Here is a 24,760-nt window from a genome sequence, read left to right on the forward strand (position 1 = left end):
TTGCCTCATCTGTACAAGGAGATAATGAATATCTAGGATTATTATGAGGATCATACGAGATAATATGTTGTTTACAACACTTTGGAAAACTAAGCACTATTTAAAAATCAGCTATTAAGGCAGTGTAGAACTATAGAAAGAGGTCTGCAGTTAAAGGAAAGGGGTTTCCATTCAAATCCCAGCTTTAAAACTTAGTAGATGGGTGATTTTGGACAAAGTCACTTTACTTCATCTATAAAATAAGGATAAGAGATCCCTCCCAGCTCTTAATCTACAACCCTATGATTATTGACCTATAAAGTGTCTTCCAACTCTAGATCTAGACAAAGCTCTGTGCTGGATGCTGTGGGAATGAGATGGAGGGAGTGAGGGAAGGAAGGGAGGGAGAGAAATAAGATGTATACAAATAATCTTAATGCACAATAGGACTCAAAAGTTCCAAACAGGTACAAAATAGTAAGGGAGTTCAAGGACAAAGATATCACTTATTGATGAGAGAAGAGTTAAAACTTCATAAAGTACATGGCGTTTAGGTTAAACGTTGGTAGAACAGGAATTGGATAGGTAAAAACTTGAGAGGAGCATTTTAGGGGAAGAAAAGGGCAAAAGCAGAAGCAAAAAGTCAGGAAAGAGCAGAGCATGCTGGGAAAATGGGAGGTTAGTGAATCTTGCTGTGTAGGTCTGAAAGGTGAAGAAATGAGCCATAGGGAGAGAGAAAATCAAAGGACAGAGACATACATAGAATCTGGAAGAAAATCAAGTGAGGGCAATGCAACAGAAATCAAGGGAGGAAAGAATTCATAGAAGTTCAGAATGGTCAGCAATCCTAAATGTCACGAAGTCAGAAAAGATGAGATCAAAACATGGCAGCCTTGGAATAAAAAAGTACTTACCCAGATAACCCTAGATATTGATTTGTATCTTACATGATATTGCCACTTGTATTTGAAATGACTCTCCATTTGTTTGGTGTAGTGGTGCCTTGAATAAGGAGTCAAAAGTTTCATCCACCAACTTGGGATGTAGTGACTTGACTTTAGGATTATCACATTATTAGCAGCCAAATAGGAAGCAAACACATAAATATCACTTTATTTAGTGATACCTAAAGGATTCTTTTAAGGAAAAAAGTAACAAAGGCTTTTTTCTACCACCAAGAGGAAAACATATTAATACCATTTTAATGAGTCTTTTTAATACTAATTAATGGATTGAACAATGAAGATGAGAATTTAACCAATCATGAATAATTACATATTTCTATGACTTTTATTATCATCATTACTATTGGTAGGTATAGTTCATGAAAATCGTTGACATGCTAAGTGTAAGCCTTATTTTACTTCTTATTGGTCAAAACAAATTCTTAGCATTTCCTCTACAAAGAAATACATGTAAGGGATAGCTAATATGTTTAATATGAGAAAGATATCTTCAGATAATCGGTAAACTAATGGAAGAAGGCCTTTGGTGTGTCATGCATTGGGCTATCAGCATGTGCTAAAACAAATAAAGTCCTTAAATCATTTGATGAAGTAAAAAACTATTTTTCCATATGTATCTTATATGGAGAACATCTGAATATCAGGCACAGTTTAAATGGAGGATTAAAAAGTCTTTATCATTATCCATAAAAGCATTTATATTTTAGGGCAATGATACTGTTTTTACTGTAACATGAGTTATTAATGTTTTTATTTGTGTCATGGACCTCTTCTCCAAATAATATATTTAAATACATAAAAGAAAACACAAAAGATTATAAACAAGATCAATTATGCTGAAAGAACTCTTATAAAACCATTTTTAAGAGTAAGTTGACAGACCTCAAGCTGAGACCTTCTATTTTAGGTAATATATTCTTGTAAGAATAATTGATCATTCCTCAAGACTTTTTACCACATCCATTCTCATTCTCCTGACCCAGGAGTATGGTTAGAGATTTCCTTATTGTTAAAATTGTAACTACTCTCATGAAGTTATCAATTATCTCAGAGTCCTCTTCAATGCATTAAAAATTACTTATCTGAAAAAAAAATTACTTATCTAATAAACTAAAGCAACTTCTTTTTCAGTAAGCAGTTGTTCACATCTTTCTATCAAAACGCCTAATCTCCTGGACTTAAATAATCATCAAAGTTTCTAAATATACAATATAATACAACAAATAATTGTAGTATTTTCAGTGTGAGAAAGATCAGTCAGTGCTATCAGCCGAATGTTACATCCAAGAAGTTGTGGATAATTTATCATCACTTCCAGAACAATAGCCCAACCATTCAGTTCACTCAGGATGTCAATTAAAGTCACTTCTCAAGAAGTCCATCTTCTTTGGCAGGTGATTAAAACTATTCTCTCCAGCAAAGAGTTCTCTTCCTCTTCTTTTCCCCTGTCTTCTTACACTTCCTCTCTTTGGCCATGATCAGGAAGTCCCAAAAAGAGTGACGACCACCTTTTAACCCTTTTCCAGGCCCTTTCTTCCTGGATTGTGGCTGACTAATTTGCGTCCAATCTGCACTGATGTTGGCAGATCATGTTGGCTCCCCAGAGCAGCAGCCACGTGGTCACCAATTATTCTTGGAGTCTTCGGGGGTGCAAGGGAGAAAATAATTCCTGAGTTCTCACTAGTCTACTTCCCATTTATTTAAATCAATCTTCATAACATTAACTCAGACATTAAACATTTATTAAATGAGAAGGGAAAAGCAAGAATAATCATAACATTTAATAATCAGAAGGCAAAGGCAGGAATGATCAAAACATAACGGTCCAGCCATGAATATGATTCCCAGCCTCCCACCAAGCCACACTATGTCCATAAAGGACACCGATTTAAAACCTAACAAGGAAGCTCATGAATGGACAAATCCATCACCTGCTGGAGCTAACTTCACAGCTCTGAACTATCGGACAGAACATGCATCCTCTGGTGAAAGGTAGTTCCCTTTAATCCTAGCAAAGGTATTTAGGTTTTACTTTTTCTGAGCTTTTTGAGTCACAGAAGACAGTAAAGAGCATGGGAGGCCAGCCTTTGAGCAGTTCTGTCTCTCGTTATATAGATGGTACAACAGATCAAGACGGGCTTTCCCAAGCAAACTACTTTGTCAAGAGAGTCAGACACGACTGAAAACAACTCAGCAAGATCGTGGTTAAGTCACTTAAGTGGTTCACCTCAATTTCCTCATCTGTACAATGGGGACATTAATCCAAAACTGCTTTAAGGTTCAGATGATTGTTATAAAACATAATTATAAAAATTATTTATATAAAGTAGATACAAGACCATCTTAAAGGTGAAGGGACTACAAGTCTCTTGCAGAATGGGGCATTTGAGCTAAACCCTGAAGGAAGTCAAGAATCCTTCCCACCTCAATGAGTTGTGAGGAAAGTATTTTATAAACTGTGAAATGATATATAAATGAAAACGATTATTAAAATTTACTTGTCACGAGCTCCAAGAGTGGAATTCTTGAAATTCTGTGTTTCAACCAATAATCCCTTTCTACACATTATTTCTGGGATATTTCCTTCTCCATCTCATTTAACAGATGGAGAAACTGAGGCAACACTTCAGGTCTTCCTGACTCCAGGCCCAGCACTCTCTCCATTGTGCTTCCTTGCTGTCCCAAGTTGGCCAAAGTCACACATAAATTATCAAAAAAGGATTTGAATCCACCTCATCCTGATCCACAGTCTAGCAATCTCTTCACAATATACAAAAATCAATATCAATATTGGGTAGCAGAGCTAAGAAAGAAATCGACCTTAAATCATTTTTTATTCCACCAAAATATTCTTTTCCATTAAAAAAAAAGAAAAGAAAAAATGATCTTAAATAAGGAAAATTCTTTAAGTTAAGGACCTTTCAGGGAATATTTGAATCTCTTTTCTAAGGAGTTATTCTCCAAGAAAATTGCAGTTAATGCCATAATTTCAATAGTTCCCTCAGCCCACCTCTAAGCTTTCAGAGAGTGTCATTCAGTGACTGTGAAGAACCTACTACATAAGCAAGACAAACTAGACTCCCTACACTAATCAGAGGGGTAAATTTGGCCTCACTCCACTGCCAGCCATGATGAGCTGGGAGAACTGTTCTCTGAGTGAGGTTTAGGTTGATTTTAAGGAGGACTTTGCCGACCTCATCAGTCTTAGATGATGATAATAAAAATAATGGGATGTTGGACTTATTTGTCTAAAGTTTGACAGCTGGTTTCATGTCACTGATCAGTGCCCGTTCTCCCACATTTCCATTAGTACCCAATCGTTCCTCTCTTCCTAATTCTATATAGCAAAATAATAATAATGTCTGATTCTTGCCTTGTGCAAATAAATTACTTGACTTCTCCGGGCCTCAGTTGCCTCATCTGTAAAATAAAAAATTTGGAACATATGGTCTCTGATCTGTGATCAGGGGATCATTGTAGAGGTGTGCTGAAACGAACTCCAATAAGCAGGAGAGAGAGACAGAGACAGAGGCAGAGACAGAGACAGAGACAGAGACACACAGAGAATTAGAAAAGGAAGAGAGACAGACACACACAGAAAGACAAAAACACAGAGACACACAGAGAGACAGAGATAGAGTCACATACAGAGAATTAATTAGAAAAGGAAGAGAGACAGAGACAGATACACAAAGACACACACAGAGAATTCAAAAAGAGAGACAGAGATAAGACACTCACAGAGAGACAAAGAGACAGAGAGAATTAGAAGGAAGAGACAGAGACAGAGAGACAGAAATAGAGACATACACAGAGCGAAAGAGACAGAGAGAATTAGAAAGGAAGAGAAAGATGGAAAGAAAGACAGAGAATGGAAGCACACAGAGAAAGACAGAGAGACAAAAACAGAGAGACACACAGAGACAAAAAGACATAGAGAATTAGAAAAGAAAGAGAGAACGACACAGAGAGAGACATACAGAGGCACAGAGAAAAAGAGACAATTAGAAAAAGAAGAGAGAAAAAGATGGAGAGACAAAGATACAGAAACAGAGACAGAGACAGAGAGAGGGAAAGAATTATCCCTAATAATAGGGCAATGAAAGCAGCTGCCGGTCTGTCTAGGGCAGAGGCTATTCATCTTTTTTGTGTCTGTTTCCTTTGGCAGTTTGGTGAAGCCTATGAATGGACTCTTGCTCAGAGTCGTGTTTCAAAATGCATAAAATATGGAAACCAATTATACTGAAATAACTTTTAATTAAAAAAAAAAATTCATAGACTCCATAAAATGTATCCAAAGACCCCTTAGGAGTCTTTGAATGCCAGGTTAAGTACTGGTCTGTTAAGGTTAACAGGTTAACCTAACAGGGTCACTATTAATATAATTTTTATAATTTATTTAGGTAAGGGGCAGTGCTATGCCTGTATATGCGGGAGAACAGAAGTCATCTCCTATTTTGTTGAATGAGAAGGGCTCTGAAGCTACTCATCTATCAATAATTCAGAAGCTTCACCTTCAAGTACTCAGTCTAAGAGTAAATAAGTTTTTTTAAAAAGTAAAATTCAAATTGAAAAAAAATCAACTCCTTCCATCCAGGATGAAGTCAGCTTTTACTAACTAGTTCAGGATAAGCTGTTACTAACCCTGTTTTTTAAGGACGCCATGTGATTTCAAGTCATGTTCCAAAGGTGAAAGAAATACAAATTTAAAACTAAAACCAAGTCAGAAAAAGCAGTAAAAATTATTCTGGAGCAGCTTAAGAAACAGACTGTCTGATCTATAATTTCCTGGGTGCAGTTAGACACCCTAAGCCCACCTGGGGGTCACTTAGGAGGCCTCCTAGTCAGACACACACACACACACACACACACACACACACACACAGACCCAGGCCATTTGGAGGCCCTTTCCAGCATGGCGGGACCACTCAGAGCCTGGGGTTCTGCAGGCAGCCATGATGGGGCATTTGAGGACCGTAACCTGAAATATTCAGAAAAGCAAACCAAAAAGACTTTAATTATTCTTTTATTTTTAACTCTGCTTTGGTAGTACAAAAGTCTTAAGGTACAAACCATACAGTTAAAAATAGATTTGACACACAAAATGATGAAAAATTGCCTTTACAAACTTTACACAGGATAACAATGGTTAGTGTCGTTCTATAAGCTTACGTCGGGAATTCCTTCCCCTCCAAAGGAGGAAGCCAAATAAAAGCTCCTGTAAACATCCGTTGCTTCGGAACACTTCAGAATTATCATTGGATACAAGAAACCCACACAAATGTTTACATGATTGATGTATGGGGTGCAAAACTTTTGGCATAATTGTAAGATAATCAAACCAAAAAAATGCTCATGTTAAAAAAACTTTTAAAATGTGCTTTTCATTTGAATATAATTTTAGATAGCAGTCTATTTTCTTCTCCACTGTATTGCTAAAAAGTACTCTGAACTGAATAAAATTCTTAAAGCTTTTGAAATGCCGTACATTTTGATTCTTCTCCATACTGGAATGTAATATTTTAAACCATTAATAATTAATGATGATTTTTAACTTAACAAAACTAATACTTTAAAATCTAGACCTAAAAAAATATTTACACTATCAAAATCATAATTTTCTGGAACTCAAGAGATTTATTAATCCTTTTAGAATATGTACTCAACACACCCACATACAGACTTAACTTTCAGATTTATTAGAAAATTGACAAATTTTGGATGGAACTTGAGATTTCACTGAAATAGGGAACTCCCAATGAGGAAACTCCCTATTTCAATGCAGATCTGTCTGTCTTCTGCAATTTATAGTCATAAAAAGAGTGAGTGGGAGCACTAAGTGATAAAATGCCTTTCTTTTGATCAAATAGCTAATATGTACAAGAGGGTAAAACTTGAACAAGGCCTTCCTAAGGCCAAAGCCGGCTCTTTATCCATTGCACCATACTGCCTTGAATAAGAAGAAAAAAAATGGAGGCAAAATTAAAGCTACCAGTCATCTTCATGGCTAAGTCTAGGGAAAAAATGATATTTACAGTAATACTTAAAAGTCCATTGACACAGAAGTGTTCTTTCAGGACGATGATAGGTTTGTTTTCTTTTAAAATTATTTTAAGGAGGGTGATAGAGATCTGAAAACACTGAGCTTAAATAACAAAATTCAAAGTAATGAAAGGTTTTGTCTGATGTGTTCCATCACTGTTCCTCTCACACTGTTTTGCCCTTGCCTGTCATGAAACACATCTGCAAGGCTTTAAAATCAGCATCCCATGAATGCTCATTAACACCTAATGGCCATTATCTACACCATGAAGAGAGCTCAAGAAGAGTTCCAGTCCACCTTACACTGGAGGTTTGTTTGGGCTTTGGACCATCAAAACAACAACATTTTGTTCAATGGGCTCGAAGCCATTTTGTAATCATTAAAACAGGATTGTTGTCAAATTGATGTCACTCCTAAAAGGAAGTCACTGGTAATCTAGGGATGAGACATGATTACGATGAAGGTGGAAGGAGGAGGCCGACATCACCGCCTATCACTTCTGTGTCGTGAAACTGGTAGCGTGCACTGTTCCTCCCCCCAGACAGAAAATAAAAGATGAAAAAACAGAGAGACAAAAAAGCACAATTTCCAACTGTACATTAATATCCCCACTGTACATATACATGTTACCGAAATGAGAAAACTCGAGTTATGTACACAAGAGCGAAGGAAGAGGCAATTAAGTTAAAATACAACCAAATCTTGCCTTTCTCCAAAATTTAACCCACTTTCCATAAGGCGTAAGGGACAAAACCGGTTACAGAGCTGACACACAGAACCTGGCATTTAGTACAGCAAACGGTGTTCTGTTTTAGTCTGAGACACACAGCCAGGGCAGAAATGGTACAAAAGGTTTAAGAAAATATTTCCTTGGGCAAATGGCTTTGCACATCACTTAAGTTTTCAGTCTCTTTGAAATTCCTTTGAATAAAACTCCTCCTGAAAGAGAAAAAGAATATGGCTTCAAACACAATGTCGTTGCCTGGCCAGTGACCAAAGTAGTGTGACATATCAACCATCTTTCCACATTTAAACACTCCCCACGACCACCACCGACGATCCCCACAATCACACCCCTCTATCTGACAGAGAGCAATGTTTCCTCGCTTCCATATTAAGTTCCCTGCTTACATCCCACATGGACCTCATCAAGGTGGGTTCACCTAAAACAGAAGTTCTTAACCTTTTTTTCTATCGTGGATCGCTTTGGCGGTCTAGTGAGTTTTAGCGAGCCTCACGTAGCTCAACATATAGTTGTTGGCTTATTGTTTCCTCCATTAAAAAGTAATCTTTTGTATAAATGTTTACATGTAGTGGATTTAACATATATTTTAATATGTATAACATAAACTGGATTACTTGCCATCTGGGGAGGGGGTGGGGGAAGGAGGGGAAAATTTGGAACACAAGCCTATGCAAGGGTCAATGTTAAAAAATTATCCATGCATATGTTTTGAAAATAAAAAGCTTTAAAAAAAAAAAAAGGAAAAGAAAAAAGTAATCTCCTTGAGGGCAGGGACCCCATTCCGGGCTCTCTTTGTATCCCCTATGTTTAGCATAGAGCTGGCACATTTAATCACCATTTAATTTACATGTGCCCAATAGAAACTTATATAATAGGAAAAATGAACATAGCAATTGGACTCAGTTGGAAGTTATATTTATAAACTATAGTGGAATAAGTGCTTAATGAATACTTGCTGACTATTGTTTTCAGATACATACAGGACTAGAGAAAAGCAATCTCCCGCTTTCCTATTATTTTTCCACATTACGTGTAGTCGGGTTTGTTGCCATGCCAGTGTATATACTGCTGTCTCTTGAGGATAATTTACTGTTCATCGGCCCACTCCCAACCAATGCCCAAGTTGGAAAAATTAAACGGAAGCTTCCTTACATGGAAAATGCTTAAGTCGGGCACCAATCTAGATGTTTACTTTTTATTACACATCCAGTGTAATGAAGCTGCTAAAAAGCAAATCTGTGGGTACCAAAACAGGCAAGTCTATGAAGTAAGAAGAGGGAGTTCACAAGGATTATCATTCACCTCAGGGAAGTGGGCTTTTTAAACATTTATTGACAATGTTTTAATCCTAAAAAGGGGACCAAAAAAATCTGTGATCCCAATTCTGGATTAAGCACAATAAAACGCTTTAACGGATCAACTCAAATCAGGAAGCATTTGTTGAGTACCTAGTATGTGTAAGGCATTATGCTTTTTAAAAAAATCTTTTAAAAAAATGAAACAATAAAAGTACCGCTACTTATAAGGAGCTTATATCCTTCTAGAAACAACATCTGTTTTGATACGGTGATTTCACTCTAGGACTAGGTTTCTTGGCTGGAAGTGGATGTGACAAGGGGATAATGGACTTGATCTCTAAGGTTGAAATCTTGTGATCCTTCCACAATTAAAAAGAGTTATTTAAATTGTCTATACCTAGTAGAAGCTTGTATCATACAGTATTAACATAGCATTTGGACTTGATTAGAAGTCATATTTATAAAGTTATAGTTGAATAAATGAATGAGAAAGCAATTACTAAGCACTAATGATGTGCCCTGTGCTAAGAACCCAAGACTACAAAGAGAAAAACCTAACCAGTCCTTGTTCTCATCCAGGGCCCAGTTGCATAGGACTGGGGAAAAATGTAGGCAACACCTGGTGGATGCTGGGAGAGTGCCAAATACTGCTAAAGAGAGAAGAAAAGAAAATTAAGAAAATCTTGGGGGTACAAATTTAAGAGATTATTTAATATGATGGGGTAATAGAAAAGGAAGCGCATAAGAGGGATTTCAAAATGTCTAAATATGATGTCCGAATACTATAACATACTCTACTGTATAGACTGAAATTAACCGGCTCTTCGGGTTGACAATCAAAGAGACATAATATTTAGGGCTAAAAAGTACTTTAAAGATTAAATCCATTTTCTTGCACAACATGACAAATATGGAAATATGTTTAAAAGGAGTGCAATTTAACCTACATCAGATTGTTTGCTTTCTTGGGGAGGAGAGAAGAAGAAAAACTTGGAATACAAAGTCTTACCAAAATCAGTGTTGAAAACTATCTTTATGTATATTTGGAAAAATTAAATACTATTGGCACAATGGATAGAGCACCAGCCCTGAAGTCAAGAGGAACCTGAGTTCAAATCTGGTCTCAGACACTTAATACTTCCTAGCTGTGTGAACCTGGGCAAGTCACTTAACTTCAACTGCCTCAGCTAAATAAACAAGTAAACAAATAAGCAAATAAATAAATGAATTAATTAATTAAATTAAATACTATTGACAATGAAACCAAATTAAATCTAAACTATTCCTTCCAACGCTACCATCCACACTCTTAGCCAGATGTTTTCAAGCCCAGTTCCACAGCTGAATGACAATGCACAGTAGTAGTGATAATAATATTAAATGTATATAGAGAGCTTTGAAGTTTATAAAACACTTTACACATATTCATTAGATCCTCACAAATACCCTAGAAGATAAATGTCATTATTATAAAAAATTATAAATAAAGAAACTGAGGTTGAGATAGGTGCAGGATCACGTAGCCATTAAGTGTCAGAGACAGGATTGAAAACAAGATCCTCTGGATCCTAACTCCAGTCACATTCTTACTAAAATATGCTGCTACATGTTATAGATTATGGGGAAGGATGTCTTATTTGTATTTTGGCAAATGTTGCTGCAAATTGTATATCAATAAGTAACAAATTGCAGCTAGGTGGTGCCATAGTTCATAGAGTGGAGTTAGTTTTTTTTTTAGTTCAAATCCCATCTCTGACACTTAGTAGCTGTGTGGCCAAGTCACAAATCTGTTTGCCTCAGTTTCCTTATCTGTAAAATGAGTTGGAGAAGGAAATGGCAACCCCCCTCCAGTATCTTTGCCAAGATAATCCCAAATGAGGTCAGGAAGAGTTGGACATAAGTCGGCAAATATGAATTAAACACCTACTCTGTGCCAGTCACGGTGCTAAGCATCTTGTTCACCACAATTAGTTAATAGTTATCGTTTTAATAAAGAATTCTGTTTTTGTAGAAAAGACCGAGTTGACTCAATCCCATCCAGTCTATTCTCTATTCCTGTGAAAAGTCTACCCATTTTGATGACAAAGCAATGCAGTCAGCAAAAAGCCAGCATTGGTCCCCTAGTGGCAAGTACCCTAATCAAAGGGTAGGAAACAGTGTCTGAAGGGCTAACTTTGTAACTTCGACCCTGTAAAGTTGGGGAAAAGATCACACAGCTGTAACCAAGGAAGGTTTTTCCTTTGCAAATTGTCTACCTAGCTAAAATAATAATATTAATTTGTATAGTGCTTTAAGGCTTGCAACATGCTTTCACAAGTATCCTCTCATTTTATCCTCACAACAACCAAAACAGCTGATGTGATCTTGTAATTGTTGTTGCTATTCAGTCATGCTTGATTCGTTGCAATCCCATTGGAGTTTTCTTGGCAGTGGTTGGCCATTTCCCCTCTCCATCTCATTTACAGAAAAGGAAACTGAGGCGAGAAGGGTTGTGACTTGCCCAGGATCACACAGCTAGTATCTTATCTGGATTTTAACTCAAGTCCTTCTGACTCCTGGCTCCCTGCATTGTACCAGTTACAGAGGGCTCAGAAAAGAGAGCCCTGACGAGGGGACTGGGACAGTGAAAGGACTCCATTATCAGGTCCTATTAGGATCAAAGGAGCTGAGGATATCTAGCTAGGCCAATAGGAGACTCTATGGACAGGATAATGGTCTTTAAATATTTGAAGAGCTAGTGTGCAGCAGAGGTTTTCTTTGTTCTGCTTGGCCCCAGAGAGCAGACAGAACTGGAAACAGCGAGCGGAAAGGAATGAAATAGATTTAGCCTTTAAATAAGGTTGGGGAGCGGGGAGAGATCCCCCAACAATTAGAGCTGTCCAAAAGAATAATGGATAACCTTAGGAAAGACCAGCATCTCCCTTCCCTAGGGGTCTCCAAGTAAAGACTGGCTGACCATTTCTTTGGGGGTTGGGAAATAAAATGATAGATTAAATGAGATGATGTACACAAAAACTTGGCAAACCTTACAAATTATAAATGCACAGGGGGCAGCTAGGTGGTGCAATGGATAGAGCATTGGCCCTGAAGTCAGGAGGACCTGAGTTCAAATCCGGCCTCAGACACTTAATGCTTCCTAGCTGTGTGACCCTGGACAAGCCACTTAATCCCAATTGCCTCAGCAATATATCTATAGACATACAGACAGACAAGACAGACAGAGAGATAAAATGTGTGTCTGTGCATGTAAATGCACAATATAAATGTCAGTGGGCATTTCTGTTATTATGTCAAATGGAGGAATTCTAATTCATGAATGGACTGGACAAAAGAGCTTATGAAGCCATTTTCACTGTGTGATAACACTAAAGCCCAAGGATTTTTAAGAACAGTGTGAAGCAAAAGTCAGTGTAGTTTTAAGTGGATAATAACATCATTTACTTTCTATTAAGTTTACTTTCCACTAAAATTCCCAGGTGTTTTCTGTATGAATATAAGATGCTACCCATTTTATAATCCATAATAATAATACTAATAATAATAGCATTTAGAGTACTTTAAAGTTTGCAAAGTGTTTTACTAATATTATATTATTTAGTTCTCACAGCAATTCTGGAGGTAGGTGCTATTATTATCCCCTTTTTATAGATGAAGAAATTGAGACAGGGTGAAGTGACTTGTTCCTATAGCTAGTAAGTATCCAAGGATGGATTCGAACTCAGATCTTCAAACCCAGCTCTCTATACACTGCTCTAGCTGCCTCTGTTGGTGACACTGATTTTGGGGATAGTGGAATGAGCGTTAAGCTGCCAAGCAAAGATGAGCCAAATGGATCCATGACACAAAGAAGATTAATTAGTACCCCTTGTTTAGATGTCATAGATGGAGGTCATTCCTCCATGTGTGTCATGTGGTTCACGATGATGATCTTTGTCTCTTTCAACTCTGAAGTTCTGAAATATGAGAAATTTCAAAAATATCACTAGAGCCAGAGCCACAAAGCTTAGAATTTTTTTTAAGTGGGTTGCCACAGGAGCAACTGGTGGCAGTGTATGGAGCTCTGGTCCTGCAGTCAGGAGAACTTGGGTTCAAATGAAGTCTCAAACACTTGACACTTACTAGCTGTGTTTAAAAAATAAATACTACAGTTCCCCAGAGATCTTTTAAAAATCTTTGTCCCAAAATGTATCTACTCAGTTATAAGCAGGACTCGTACTCAGAACGCAACACCTCTTCACAATTATAATTAGCTTAGAGAGTTTGCAGTGGTACACAAGCTATTAAATAAAATACCATCAGAAGACACAGATTCCCAGCTGTATATATTTTGAGGGTGGAATGAACACATTTTTTTGAAAAGATTAATTCTTTTCACTTTTCTTCAGCACAAGTATTAAAGTTAGATTTGTCTGATTTAATTACTGAATCTATATCACTTTTCTGTGAGCAATAACTAACAAACATCAAGATTAAATTTCAAGTACAAAAGAAAAATAAGGCCTTGGACAATTACAGGTTTTTCCATTTTCAACTGAAAGGTTAAAAAATGAATTAAAAGTTTTTCAAACCTCACTTTGCAACCCTATTATAAGGTTTTGAGGATGATAGGAATAGGAAGAAAAAATCAAACTATCAATAATCATAGAGAAAAATGCTATAAATCACTAGTAGTTCAAGAAATTGCAAATTAAAACAACTGGTGATATTTCATACCTATTGGCTAACGTGACAAAAAAAGGAAAATAACGAATGTTGGAGGGGAGGTGGAAAAACAGATATAAAAATGCACTGTGGGTAGAGTTGTGAACTGGTCCAACCATTCTGTAGAACAATTTGGAACTATACCCAAAGGACTATAAAACTGCACATAACTTTTGACTCAATAATACTACTAGGTCTGTATCCCAAAGAGATCAAAGAAAATTGGAAAAGACCTATATGTTTAAAAAAATATATTTATAGTAACTTTTTTTTTATAGTGGCAAAGAATTAGAAAATATGGGAATGGTAGTCAGTTGAGGAATGGCTAAATAAGTTGTCATATGTGATGATCTAGGAAATGATGAAAGTGAAGAGTTTCAGAAAAACTCGGGAAGACTTATATGGACTGGTACAAAGTGAAATAAGCAGAAGCAGGAGAATATTGTACACAATAATAGCAACACTATAACAATAATCAAATGTGAAAGACTTAGCCACTCTGATCAAGACAATTCCAAGAGATCCATAATGAAAAATGTTGTCCATCTCCAGAGAGAATTGATAAGACTCAGAATAGAGAATGAAGTACATTCTTAATACTTTATTTTTTCTTGTTTTTTTTTTCCTAATATGGCTAATATAGAAATGTGTCACATGACTTCACATATATAATAGATTATTGTTAGCCTTCTTAGTGGGCGGACGAATGATAGAGGGACGAAGACTGAAAATATATTCTTAAATCAATCTTTTATAATACCCACTAAACACTGCCTAATTTTTATATCTAAAAAAATGAAAGTGAGTAGAATGAAACCCCCTTTCATTTAATCTAAGGAAAAACTAACAGAGGAAAAAAAGAGATAAATGCAAAAATGTGCTCACAATGTCAAAAATCAGTCAACAGAGAGGGAGTGGTCCAAAGAGAGTCCCCTGGGCTTGGAAGATATGTAGAAGCAAGAATTGGGTGTGTTTCTTTGTTTTTTTTTTTTTTTTTTTTGGACAGTTGTGCTTTTTAAATAACAACCCTGCTGTGGAACAAAATACTCTGACCTCTCAAGATCTAGAAATGCTAACTTGGATGAAATCTTTTTAAAGAAAGATCTGGTATTGATCTAAAACCTTCCCCATGGCTATAGTAAGGCAGTAAATTATTCAGAGAAAAATAAGGGCTACAGACCAGCTCTTAGAGCTAGAATGGAGTCAGATCCAATCCAACTTTCTCACTGTGCAAATGAGTCTGGAGTTTATATGACTTGTCTAAGATCAGGCACTAAATTAATACCAGAAACTGGCCTCGAACCCAGTTTCTTCCATTCCTGGTGATTATTTTTATTATATTTTCTGCCTCTTGATAACTTAATAATAACAATAAATAAATTCTATCTCTAGAACAAAATAAAAACAAAAATAAGATGGTCTTGTTTCCTCCTGTATTTTTTAAGAGTTCCATCCCATAAGGATGGTTAAACATCTGCAATAAACAAAGCACCATATGATGCACTAAAGACACAAAGAGAAAATGAAAAGCAATAACTGCTCATAAGTTTACATTCACTTGGGGAGGTACAATGTATAAATAAGCAATAATTACTAGGTTTTATAGAGGTGCTTTAAAGTTTGCAAATTGCTTCATGAGTATCTTCCTTCATCCTCCCAATAACCCTGGATTGATAAATATTTTTATCCCCAATTTACAAAAAGGGAAACTAAGGTTCAGTGACTTGGTCACATAGCTTAGAAATGGAACTTGATCCCAATTCTCTTCCTGATCCCAAGTACAGGATTCTAACCAGTGTGTGTGTGTGTGTGTGTGTGTGTGTGTTAAGCTCTGGGTAATATCTATAATTAGTTGAATTAAGCTCACTGGAAAAAGAAAGTAGCACTTTCAATTCTATTTAGTTAGTTAAGAGACACTGGAAGACACTGGCCCAGGACCGCCCAGCATGGAGTGCCCCCATCAGAAAAGGTGCGGTACCTATGAGCTAAGCAGAATTGAATTAGCTTGCGGATTAACACAAGATGCGCAAAGTTAGAGAGTCTGCCCCAAATGTTCATAGGGACTATTTGTGTCCGACCTGTGGCAGAGTGTTCCGAGCTCATGTTGGTCTGATCAGTCACAGTCAGACACATTGGAACTCGACTCTAACACAGTGATGTCATTTTGGTCCTCTTTGAGAATGAACGACAACAACCGGAAAGATAATTAAGCACAAAACACATTAAAAACCCTAATTGCTCAATAAAACTTGTTGAGTTTCAAGATTTGGAGAATTTCAAGTAATCTGTTTAAAATTTACATGACTAAATTATGCAACATCTTAGTTGGTCCCTTCCAGCTAAGTTTGTGATTATAAACAGCTGGAAGATTTTCTATTTCCTGAACTTAAATACTAAATAAATTGGACATTTTCATAAACATAGTAGAACAAGAAAAAGAGAATCACACATAAAACTGTGAGTATTATTTACAGCTTGCTTTTATTTTGAAATATATATACCATGTAACTTTCCAAATCAGTCCTGCTTGTCTGTGATATTTTCTGGCCTACCTTATGTTAATTTCTATGCATTTTAGAAAAATCCTTCAATGATCCTCTTTACTTTCTTTCTTTTCTCTCCTCTGTGTGTATGTGTCTGTCTGTTTGTCTGTCTGTCTCTGTCTCTCCCTCTCTCTCTCTCTATCTCTTCCTCTCTCTCTCTCTGTCTCTCCCTCTCTCTGTTTCTCTCTCTCCGTCTCTCTCTCTCTCTGTCCCTCTCTGTTTCTCTCTCTCTCTCTCCGTCTCTCTCTCTCTGTCTCTCCCTCTCTCTCTGTTTCTCTCTCTCCGTGTCTCTCTCTCTCTCTCTCTCTCTGTCTCTCCCTCTCTCTGTTTCTCTCTCTCCGTCTCTCTCTCTCTCTCTCTCTCTCTCTCTCCGTCTCTCTCTCTCTGTCTCTCCCTCTCTCTGTTTCTCTCTCTCCGTCTCTCTCTCTCTCTCTCTCCATCTCTCCCTCTCTCTTTTAGTTACTCTGTCTCTAATCCCCTTCTTCTCAATTCCCAACCTCTCACTCAACTGAAAAAAGAAAAATTAAACTCGTAAGATTTTTCTAAACATATTGAATAGCCTGAGTGAACCTATGACTAAGAATAACTTAATGACTCACTAGACCCAAGGGACTCCATTCACTTATCTTCCATGAACTGGCACTTCTTAAAAGAATTGTGAAGATTTATATCGGAATATAAATGAGGAAAAATGGTTCAGAGGAACAAAAGGAATTTTCACAAAACATTAAGGCTGGAAAAGAAGTTAGAAATCATTTAATCGAAGTCTCTCATTTTACAGAAGAGAAACTTGAGACCCAATTAAGTTGGGCATCAAGGGGCAGGTAGGAATTCAATTGCAGAAAGTTCATTCAAGGTTTTGAACATGAAGAGCATGAACCTAAGCAGACAAAGCACTGAGCTCAAGAGCGTATCCAACAGCCTGGAGCACAAAGCACACACCAAGTAGATGGAAATGGTGGTATGCCACCAGATAGATTGTAGGGTCTTTGAGAGCCAGAATAAGCTTGAATTTTACTAAGTGGGCCATTGGGAACTATATACCATAGAGTTCTGAGCAGAAGAATAAGGAGACCGATTCTAGTCAAAAATTTTGGACGTGGCCAATGTGGGAATTCGTTCTGCTTGCCTACGCAAATTAGATACAAGGGTTTGCTTTTCTTTTGTGTGTGTGGGTGGGTGGGGAGAGGGGGGAATGCGATTAACTGGGAAAAAATAATAATTTAAATCAAAAGACTGGATTGGGGGAGGAAGAGAATGGAAAGCTGCCACATGTTAGAAACTCATGTACAACCTCATCTCCCCAAAGCAGGAAAGGACTTTTGAAGGGATGGGGGGAGAAACTGCCAAGTGAGAAAATTAAGTATTTCTTCAGGAGTAATTACTGTCAACTTCAGATCTGGGGCATCCCATTCATTTTCTTCTTTATCCCCATGCCCAAAGCTGGTTCCCAAGAGTCCACACCTTTACCCCAGAGGGTCTGTCTCCCTCTCCACTGGGCACAGGGCTCATGTCTCATTTTTGGTCGAGAAGAAAATGAGAGTTTTGTTTTGAAAGGATGTTTTAGTTTAGCTAAAGTATGGCATTAATATATAGAAATAAATTTATATAAAGGAGAGCTGGCGCTATTAACATCAGCATGTAAAAACTAATATAAAGCTAAGTCGTTTAGCTTCCCTGGGCATCTGGGAGCTGCTCAAACCAAAAATGACAATCAGATCTTCTAAAATAATTAAGTGAGGGGGTGGGGATGGGGGAAGGAAGATGATAACTGAGATGATAGTTATCACTTTTTTAAAAAGACTCATTTTATATCATTTTATGTAATTATTTTTGAATTTATTTTTTATTTTACTAAAAATGACTGTGGAAATGTATTGTTGTTGTTTTTCATGAATCTCATTGCTTTAAAAATCAGAGGCAGTTAGGTGGCACAGTGGATAAAGCATTACTCCTAGAGAAAGGAGGAGCTGAGTTCAAAAAACTTGACACTACTAGCTATGTGACTCTAGGCCAAAAAAACAAAAACAAAATCCCACAAATCAGGCTTTTCCCTGGATTTTGTCATGTGACAATCTATTGTCTTTGCACTAATGCAAGTCTTAGTCACCCCACTGAGTGAGTGCTCCTGGACAAGCATTCACCATTTCCATTTCCAATTACAAAATATTTCATCCCCAAATCACACAAGGGACATGAAAATTAAGGAGGTGATCCCAGTACCGAGAAGGACATGGAGGAGGAGAAAGTCAGGAAAGGCCCTACCCTTACCAGGGGCTTCTCTGAAGGACCTCCCCTTCATCTAGCTTTACATGCAATTATCGTAACAAGAACAAGTTAGCAGGAAACAAGCTTTTGTTTGCTATGATTAAAGTGCTTCCTTAAGGTTCTCCCTAATCTTCAAGTCTTACAGGGAGAGAGAAACAGAGACAGGGCAGAGACAGACAGACATAGACCAAAAAACAGAGAGAGGCAGAGACAGGGAGATAAAGACAGAGAGAGAGAAACAGACAGTCAGAGACAGAGACAGACAGAGATAGAGACAGACAAGGACAGAGGGAAACAGAGCCAGAGAGGCAAGGAAGACAATGTAAAAGAACTCATTGGGCACATCCATGTTCACAAAAAATAAATAAGAAGGTAGGCTAATCATTCACTGAGATGGGTGATGACAGATGGACAGTCCAGGGGTTTTCTTTCAAAGGATCAGAAAGAAGGCTTGCAATGTCATGGCGATCCACTAGAGAGAATTGCTAGCAGAACACAAACAAGAACTAATCAAGAAGAAAAGGCAGGGATATACTGAATTCTGTACTAGCAGATCCTGACAGGCTGTCCATCTATTAAAATACTGCAGAAACTCATAAAAAATTTCAACAAGATTAATTTAACATGCATTTAAATAGTCTTGATTTTATTAATATAAGATATTATAAAATGGGAAATATTGAAGGAACCTGTGACATTTCTAAACAATAATATATGTTCCTAATATTTTCTAATTGGAAGACAGCTAAGTTACTTAATGGAAAAAAGGAATTCAATTCAATGTGGAAGAACAAAAGGTTAGTGTTCATAAAGGAATCAAAAACCACTTCCAAAGGATTAAAGAAATCTTATTTCACTGCCAAAATAAATGAGGTAGATGGCAACTTAGTTGTGGCTACAAAAAGGAACCACAGCCAAGGGGGACACAAAAATAAATCCTTTGCAGAATCCTGGTTCCATCAACCATTATTATTAAATATTAAATTAATATTAAACTATTATTAATATTAAACTAGATTTTGGTAGCTTATTTAAAATATCACACGCACATATGTGGGTATATATGTGTATATATGTGTGTATTCAAAAAGCAACCAAAGACTAAGCATTGACTTCTCACTTCAACAACAAGTATTTAAGCGTCTATCGTATGATACAATGGAAAGCTTTGGATCCATATTCAAAGGACTGGGGTGGTCCCAGTACTTCCTTGGATATTTATTATGCAAATAATTAATTCCATCTCCCCAAGTCTCAGTTTCCTCATCTATAAAATGAAAGAGCTGGACTAGATCAGTGGTTCTCAGGGTGCTCCAGAGAACCAGGGAGGAGGGGAATGGTCTCTGAAATCCTTTCAGAGAGTTTGCAAATTCAAAATTTGTTTTTATTTCTAATCTTTTTTCTACTCTATAATTCTAATCTTTATTAATTATTAAATTAATAATTATTAAATAATCTTTATTTCTAATCTATAAATATTACCCACATAAGCAAAAACCCTGTGTACAGATCCTCAATAATGTTAAACAGTATAAACATACTGAGAATCAAAGTCTGAGAACTGAACTAGATGAGCTCTGAGGTTCGTTCCTGTTCCAGTAGGAACTATGCACAAAGTCCTGTTCAGGACTGGGCAAAAGTCAAATTTGCCTCTGTCTTCATAGATATTATTTTCTTAGAGCAACCCCCAAATAGCCTTCTGCTGGGTCTGCCTGACACAAATCTCTCCCCACTTAAATCCTCCTTCAATTCCACTACACAGTGATTTTTCCAAAGTACAGATCCAACCATGTTATCTCCTCCTGAATAAACTCCATGGCACTCCATCACCTTCAAGATCAAATACAAAATCCTCAGTTTGGCTTTCTAAACTTTTTTCATTTTTGTGTACCTAGCACTTAACACAGTGCCTTGCATACAGTAAGTGCTTAATTAATGCTTATTACTAGTTAATCTGGAATATTTTAGATACAAAAAGAGGCAAAATACAGCTCTTTCCTTCAAGGAGCTTACAATCTAATGAGGGAGACAACAAAAAAACCAAATGTATGTGTGTTGTATTTCTGTGTATGTTTACACACACAAACATCCACAAAAACATATACACGCCAGCTATATTCAGGAAAAAATGAGCAATACTTAAGAAAGGGAAATACTAGAATTAAGAAAAAAAGCTTCCTATAGGATGCAGGATTAGGGATTTGATGGAAGCCAGGGAAGGTATTAAGTAGAGAAGAGGAGGGAGAACATGGCAGGCATGGGGGCAGGAAGAAAAGATAATTTTGGAGTTGAGAGATGGAGAATCTTATTTATGGAACATCGAGGAGACTGATATTTCACTGGGTTGCAGAATTAAGATGTAAGACTGGTAAGATAAGGGCAGCTAGGTGGTGCAGTGGATAGAGCACCAGCCCTGAAATCAGGAGGACCTGAGATCAAATCTGGTCTCAGACACTTAACACTTGCTGGCTCTGTGACCCTGGGCAAGTCACTTAATCCCAATTACCTCAGCAAAAACAAAACAAAAACATAAAACACTGATAAGGTAGAATGGACTAGTTTATCCCCTTGTTCCTCTAAGTTATCATAGTCTCCTCACCATTCTAGGCCACAGATGAAATAATAGGCTCCTAGATCATCTCAAGTCCCCTTTGTCAAGCCTTCCCTGGAGCTGCCAGCCCAATTTTCTCTCTTCTTCCTCAGTATTTCCTACATTTACTGGTGCACATGTTGTATGTCCACCTTTCATTTCCAGTAGAATGAACAATCCCTAAAGACAGGGGCTGTTTTATTTTCATCTTTATATCACAAAGGCCTTTCACATAATGGACACTTAATTAATAATGAACTGAATTAAATCATCAATGTTCAGTTTTCTCCACCCCTATAAGAACACAGATACATAAAAACATCAATCTATTGCTAGACTGAGAAATGATCAATTCTCTTTATATCTCTGACAGATTGATGAAGTTTTAATTGTTTCAAATTCTATTAAATGGCATCTTTCACTCTTCCTTTTAAAAAAAATATACTAGATGTCAAGAGGGAAAGTTGTGGACAAATGGCATCTCGACCAATCACCACCTCTGTGTCACTCCCCACTTCCACATTTCTCTGACAAAACATTTTACAAGATTTCTCAATAGACTTTGAGAGAGTTTTCAAAAGACTCTCAATAGACCACCAGTTCATGTGGTCTGTCAACAAGTAGATATCATACTAATAATTCATTCATGGACTCCCCCATTTACCAGGAGAGAAAACACGCACAGGAATAAGTTTACACGAAATAAACACAAGCATGTTAAGCACTCATGTTGCCATACAAGAAGATGCTCCTGGCTGTGTGCCCACATGTGCCCCCCATGCACCTGTCGGCTGGCTGTGACCAAACCCACCTCCTATTCCGTGCCGCTCCGCTCCCTTTTCACAGGAGTCACGGGGACCTCGCCGTTGACGCTTTCTGTGCCGCTCACGGACATCAGACTTCTCCGCTCCTTGGCATTTGCTTTGTGTTCCACTTTTGTAACTCTAAACCTGAGGAGGGAAGAGGAACCTGGTTGGTTTGGTTTTCCTAAAACACAAAGGTGTCAATACCTCAGAAACACAAGAGAGTGCGTCCAAAAGAAGCTAAAAGTTAAGACAGCCACTGGAAATTCTCCAAAGGGGAAAAACACAAGAGGGTAAACTCTGTCACCCATCAGTCCTGAAACATCCCAGCCTAAATCTTGCAGGGACCGCATTATTCTTTGTGAATATTCTCCACTGTAGGCATTCACATATTAATAAGCAGCAAGTCTGCAGGTGATTTATTTTTAAGTACTTAATTCAGTATTTAAGTACTGAATCTTTAAGTACAAAACCAAACTGATAAAAAGTGTTTGCTGGAGCAATACTGTACTTAAGACATTCCCAATCTTCCTTCCCCTCCCAGTCGTATTTCTCATTCTAGACTTTAGCACCACAATCCAGCTGCCTTCTCTCCCTGGGATGTACCTCAGTGCCAGGGCTCTTGTTAACCAGGAACTTCTCTCCACTATGTCAGCCCTCTTCTTCAGGGACTTCTTCATCAGGGCCACCATTTTGGGGACAGACCCAGGCCAGTCATATTTCATTCTCTGTCTAGCTATGCTTTTGGATTGCTTTTGGATGCTACCATGACCTATGAGGGTATCTTCTCCATTCCTATCCCCCATTTCCCTTTGATGAGTCTTCCCTCATTAGAACATAAGCTCTTTTAGGGAAAGAACCTTTTTTGTTTTTATTTGTATTAAGTGCTTAATAAAACGCTGGTTGCCTACTAGCTGGATTCTAGAGAAAGTGGTACGACTGATGTCCATCCAAACCTCAATTTTAGTCAAAGGTGTATTGTGGTGATGGTTGTTTTAAATTATGGAAGGACACTGAATTAGATCAATATTCTTTAAGGCAGAATAACAGAAGATTAAGGAGGGTGTTTAAATATGTAACATCATTTATATTATTACATTACTATATTATTAATATTACTATGATATATGCTACATTTGTTATTTTTCAGTTGTTTTTCAATCCTATCTGACTTTTCGTTAACTGACTTGGGTTTTCTTGGCAAAGAAAACTAAAGTGAGTTGCCATTTCCTTCTCCTGCTCATTTTACAGATGGAAAAACTGAGGCAAACAGGGTTAAGTGACTTGCCCAGGTTCACACATCTAGGAAGTGTCTAAGGCCAGATTTGAATTCAGAAAGAGGTCTTCCTCAATCTTGATTGAGCACTCTATTTATTGTACCACCTAGCTGCCCATATGCTATTTTATATTAATATAATTATTATATCATCTTAATCATGTACATGAATATAATCATCACTTCATATAATTTTAACATGAAAGAGTGTATTAGTAAATACTAAATTTTGTGAAGTAAAATTACATGTAATTTTAATGTATAATTTTAAAGTAATATAATTTATAATTATATAGTATAACTACATATCTTATATAAAATAATTTATAATATAAAGCTACATACAGTCTTTCATAGCCCTTTCCCAAACTAATTGTACTTCTACCTTTCTAAAATATTCTTTGACCTGAACTCTCTCCATCCAAAATGAAATTATCACTTATACTTTGAGGAAAAATGGGAAAATTGTTGCAAACAATTTTCTTTGTGGGTCATATGATTGGCTTTTTGTGTGTGGCTGACCACAAGAGCACCACAAAGTAACAAGACTTAAAAGCTCAGTCACCAACATCAGAGGGTCCCCTGAGCTCTGAGCTGGGCCACTTAAAGGAATGTGGTCTCTCTAGTATATAGAAGCTTTACCTTTCATCATATCCTAAGATTATTTTTTTGGAAAGTAAATAAAAGGCATTGTCTCTGCAAAAGCTACAGGTTTCTACCACTTCTGACATGTTCATGAGTAGGAGGGTTTAGCAAAAGCTACCGCACCTCTGCAGCTCTAAAATTGTCTCTCTATGGGCCACAAAGAGTCAAGTCCAATAAGATGAAGAGAACCTTGGGAAGAGAGCTCCTGAATAAAACTACCAGAGCAACAAGGGCGGGACAGTGCACAGAGTGCCAGACTTGGAGGGAAGAACACTCATTTCTCTGGGTTCAAATCTAGCCTCAGAGGGTTACCTTGAACAAGTCACTTAACCCTGTTTGCCTCAGTTTCTCCATCTGTAAAATGAGGTGGAGAAGGAAATGGCAAACCAGTTCATATCTTTGCCAAGAAAACCCCAAATGGGATCAAGAAGATTTGAACACAAATGAAAAACAATTGAATAACAACAAAATTAACAAGATGACTGTACAAAAAGTCTATCAAAAATTTTGGACTAGTGATCATTCTAATATTTAAAAATATGTTTTATGGAAGAAAGAGAGGGAAAGAGAACGAGAGAGAGAGAGAGAGAGAGAGAGAGAATGGGAGATTTAAAAAAAAAATAGAATTTAGAAATCTCATAAAAGAAATCCCCAGGGAAAATAAAGGGGTCCATATAAGCCAGCTGAAACTGGTGAACACTTAAGAGAATACCATTTTCCATATTTAAACCCCTTCATATTTCACTGGTCCCATTCTCTTCCATCAATCAGTTTGGGGCTGATTTTCCTTTTTCCAGCTCTTGAAACACAACTCAAAGTACCTCCCATTACACTTCATGTCCTTACCACACACAGGGTAATGGGAGTGGCAAAGTGCAAGCCATTGCCTCATGGGAATCTCCTT

The 24,760-nt window shown here is 37.2% G+C and overlaps 1 protein-coding gene across 1 annotated transcript in view; it reads right to left on the reverse strand.

Moving 5' to 3' along the window:
• Positions 1 to 5,952: 5,952 nt before the first annotated feature.
• Positions 5,953 to 24,760, reverse strand: part of RELL1 (RELT like 1) — a 57,188-nt gene continuing 38,380 nt past the window's right edge. Inside the window, exons 6-7 of the mRNA XM_031943942.1 lie at positions 21,944 to 22,082; positions 5,953 to 7,926 (exon numbers count right to left, since the gene is read on the reverse strand). Coding sequence (XP_031799802.1) covers positions 21,947 to 22,082 — 136 coding nt within the window. The 3' untranslated portion in view covers positions 5,953 to 7,926; positions 21,944 to 21,946. The remainder of the gene's footprint in view (positions 7,927 to 21,943; positions 22,083 to 24,760) is intronic.

Source organism: Sarcophilus harrisii, chromosome 6, assembly GCF_902635505.1.
Source record: "Sarcophilus harrisii chromosome 6, mSarHar1.11, whole genome shotgun sequence".
Classification (NCBI taxonomy): Eukaryota; Metazoa; Chordata; class Mammalia; order Dasyuromorphia; family Dasyuridae; genus Sarcophilus; species Sarcophilus harrisii.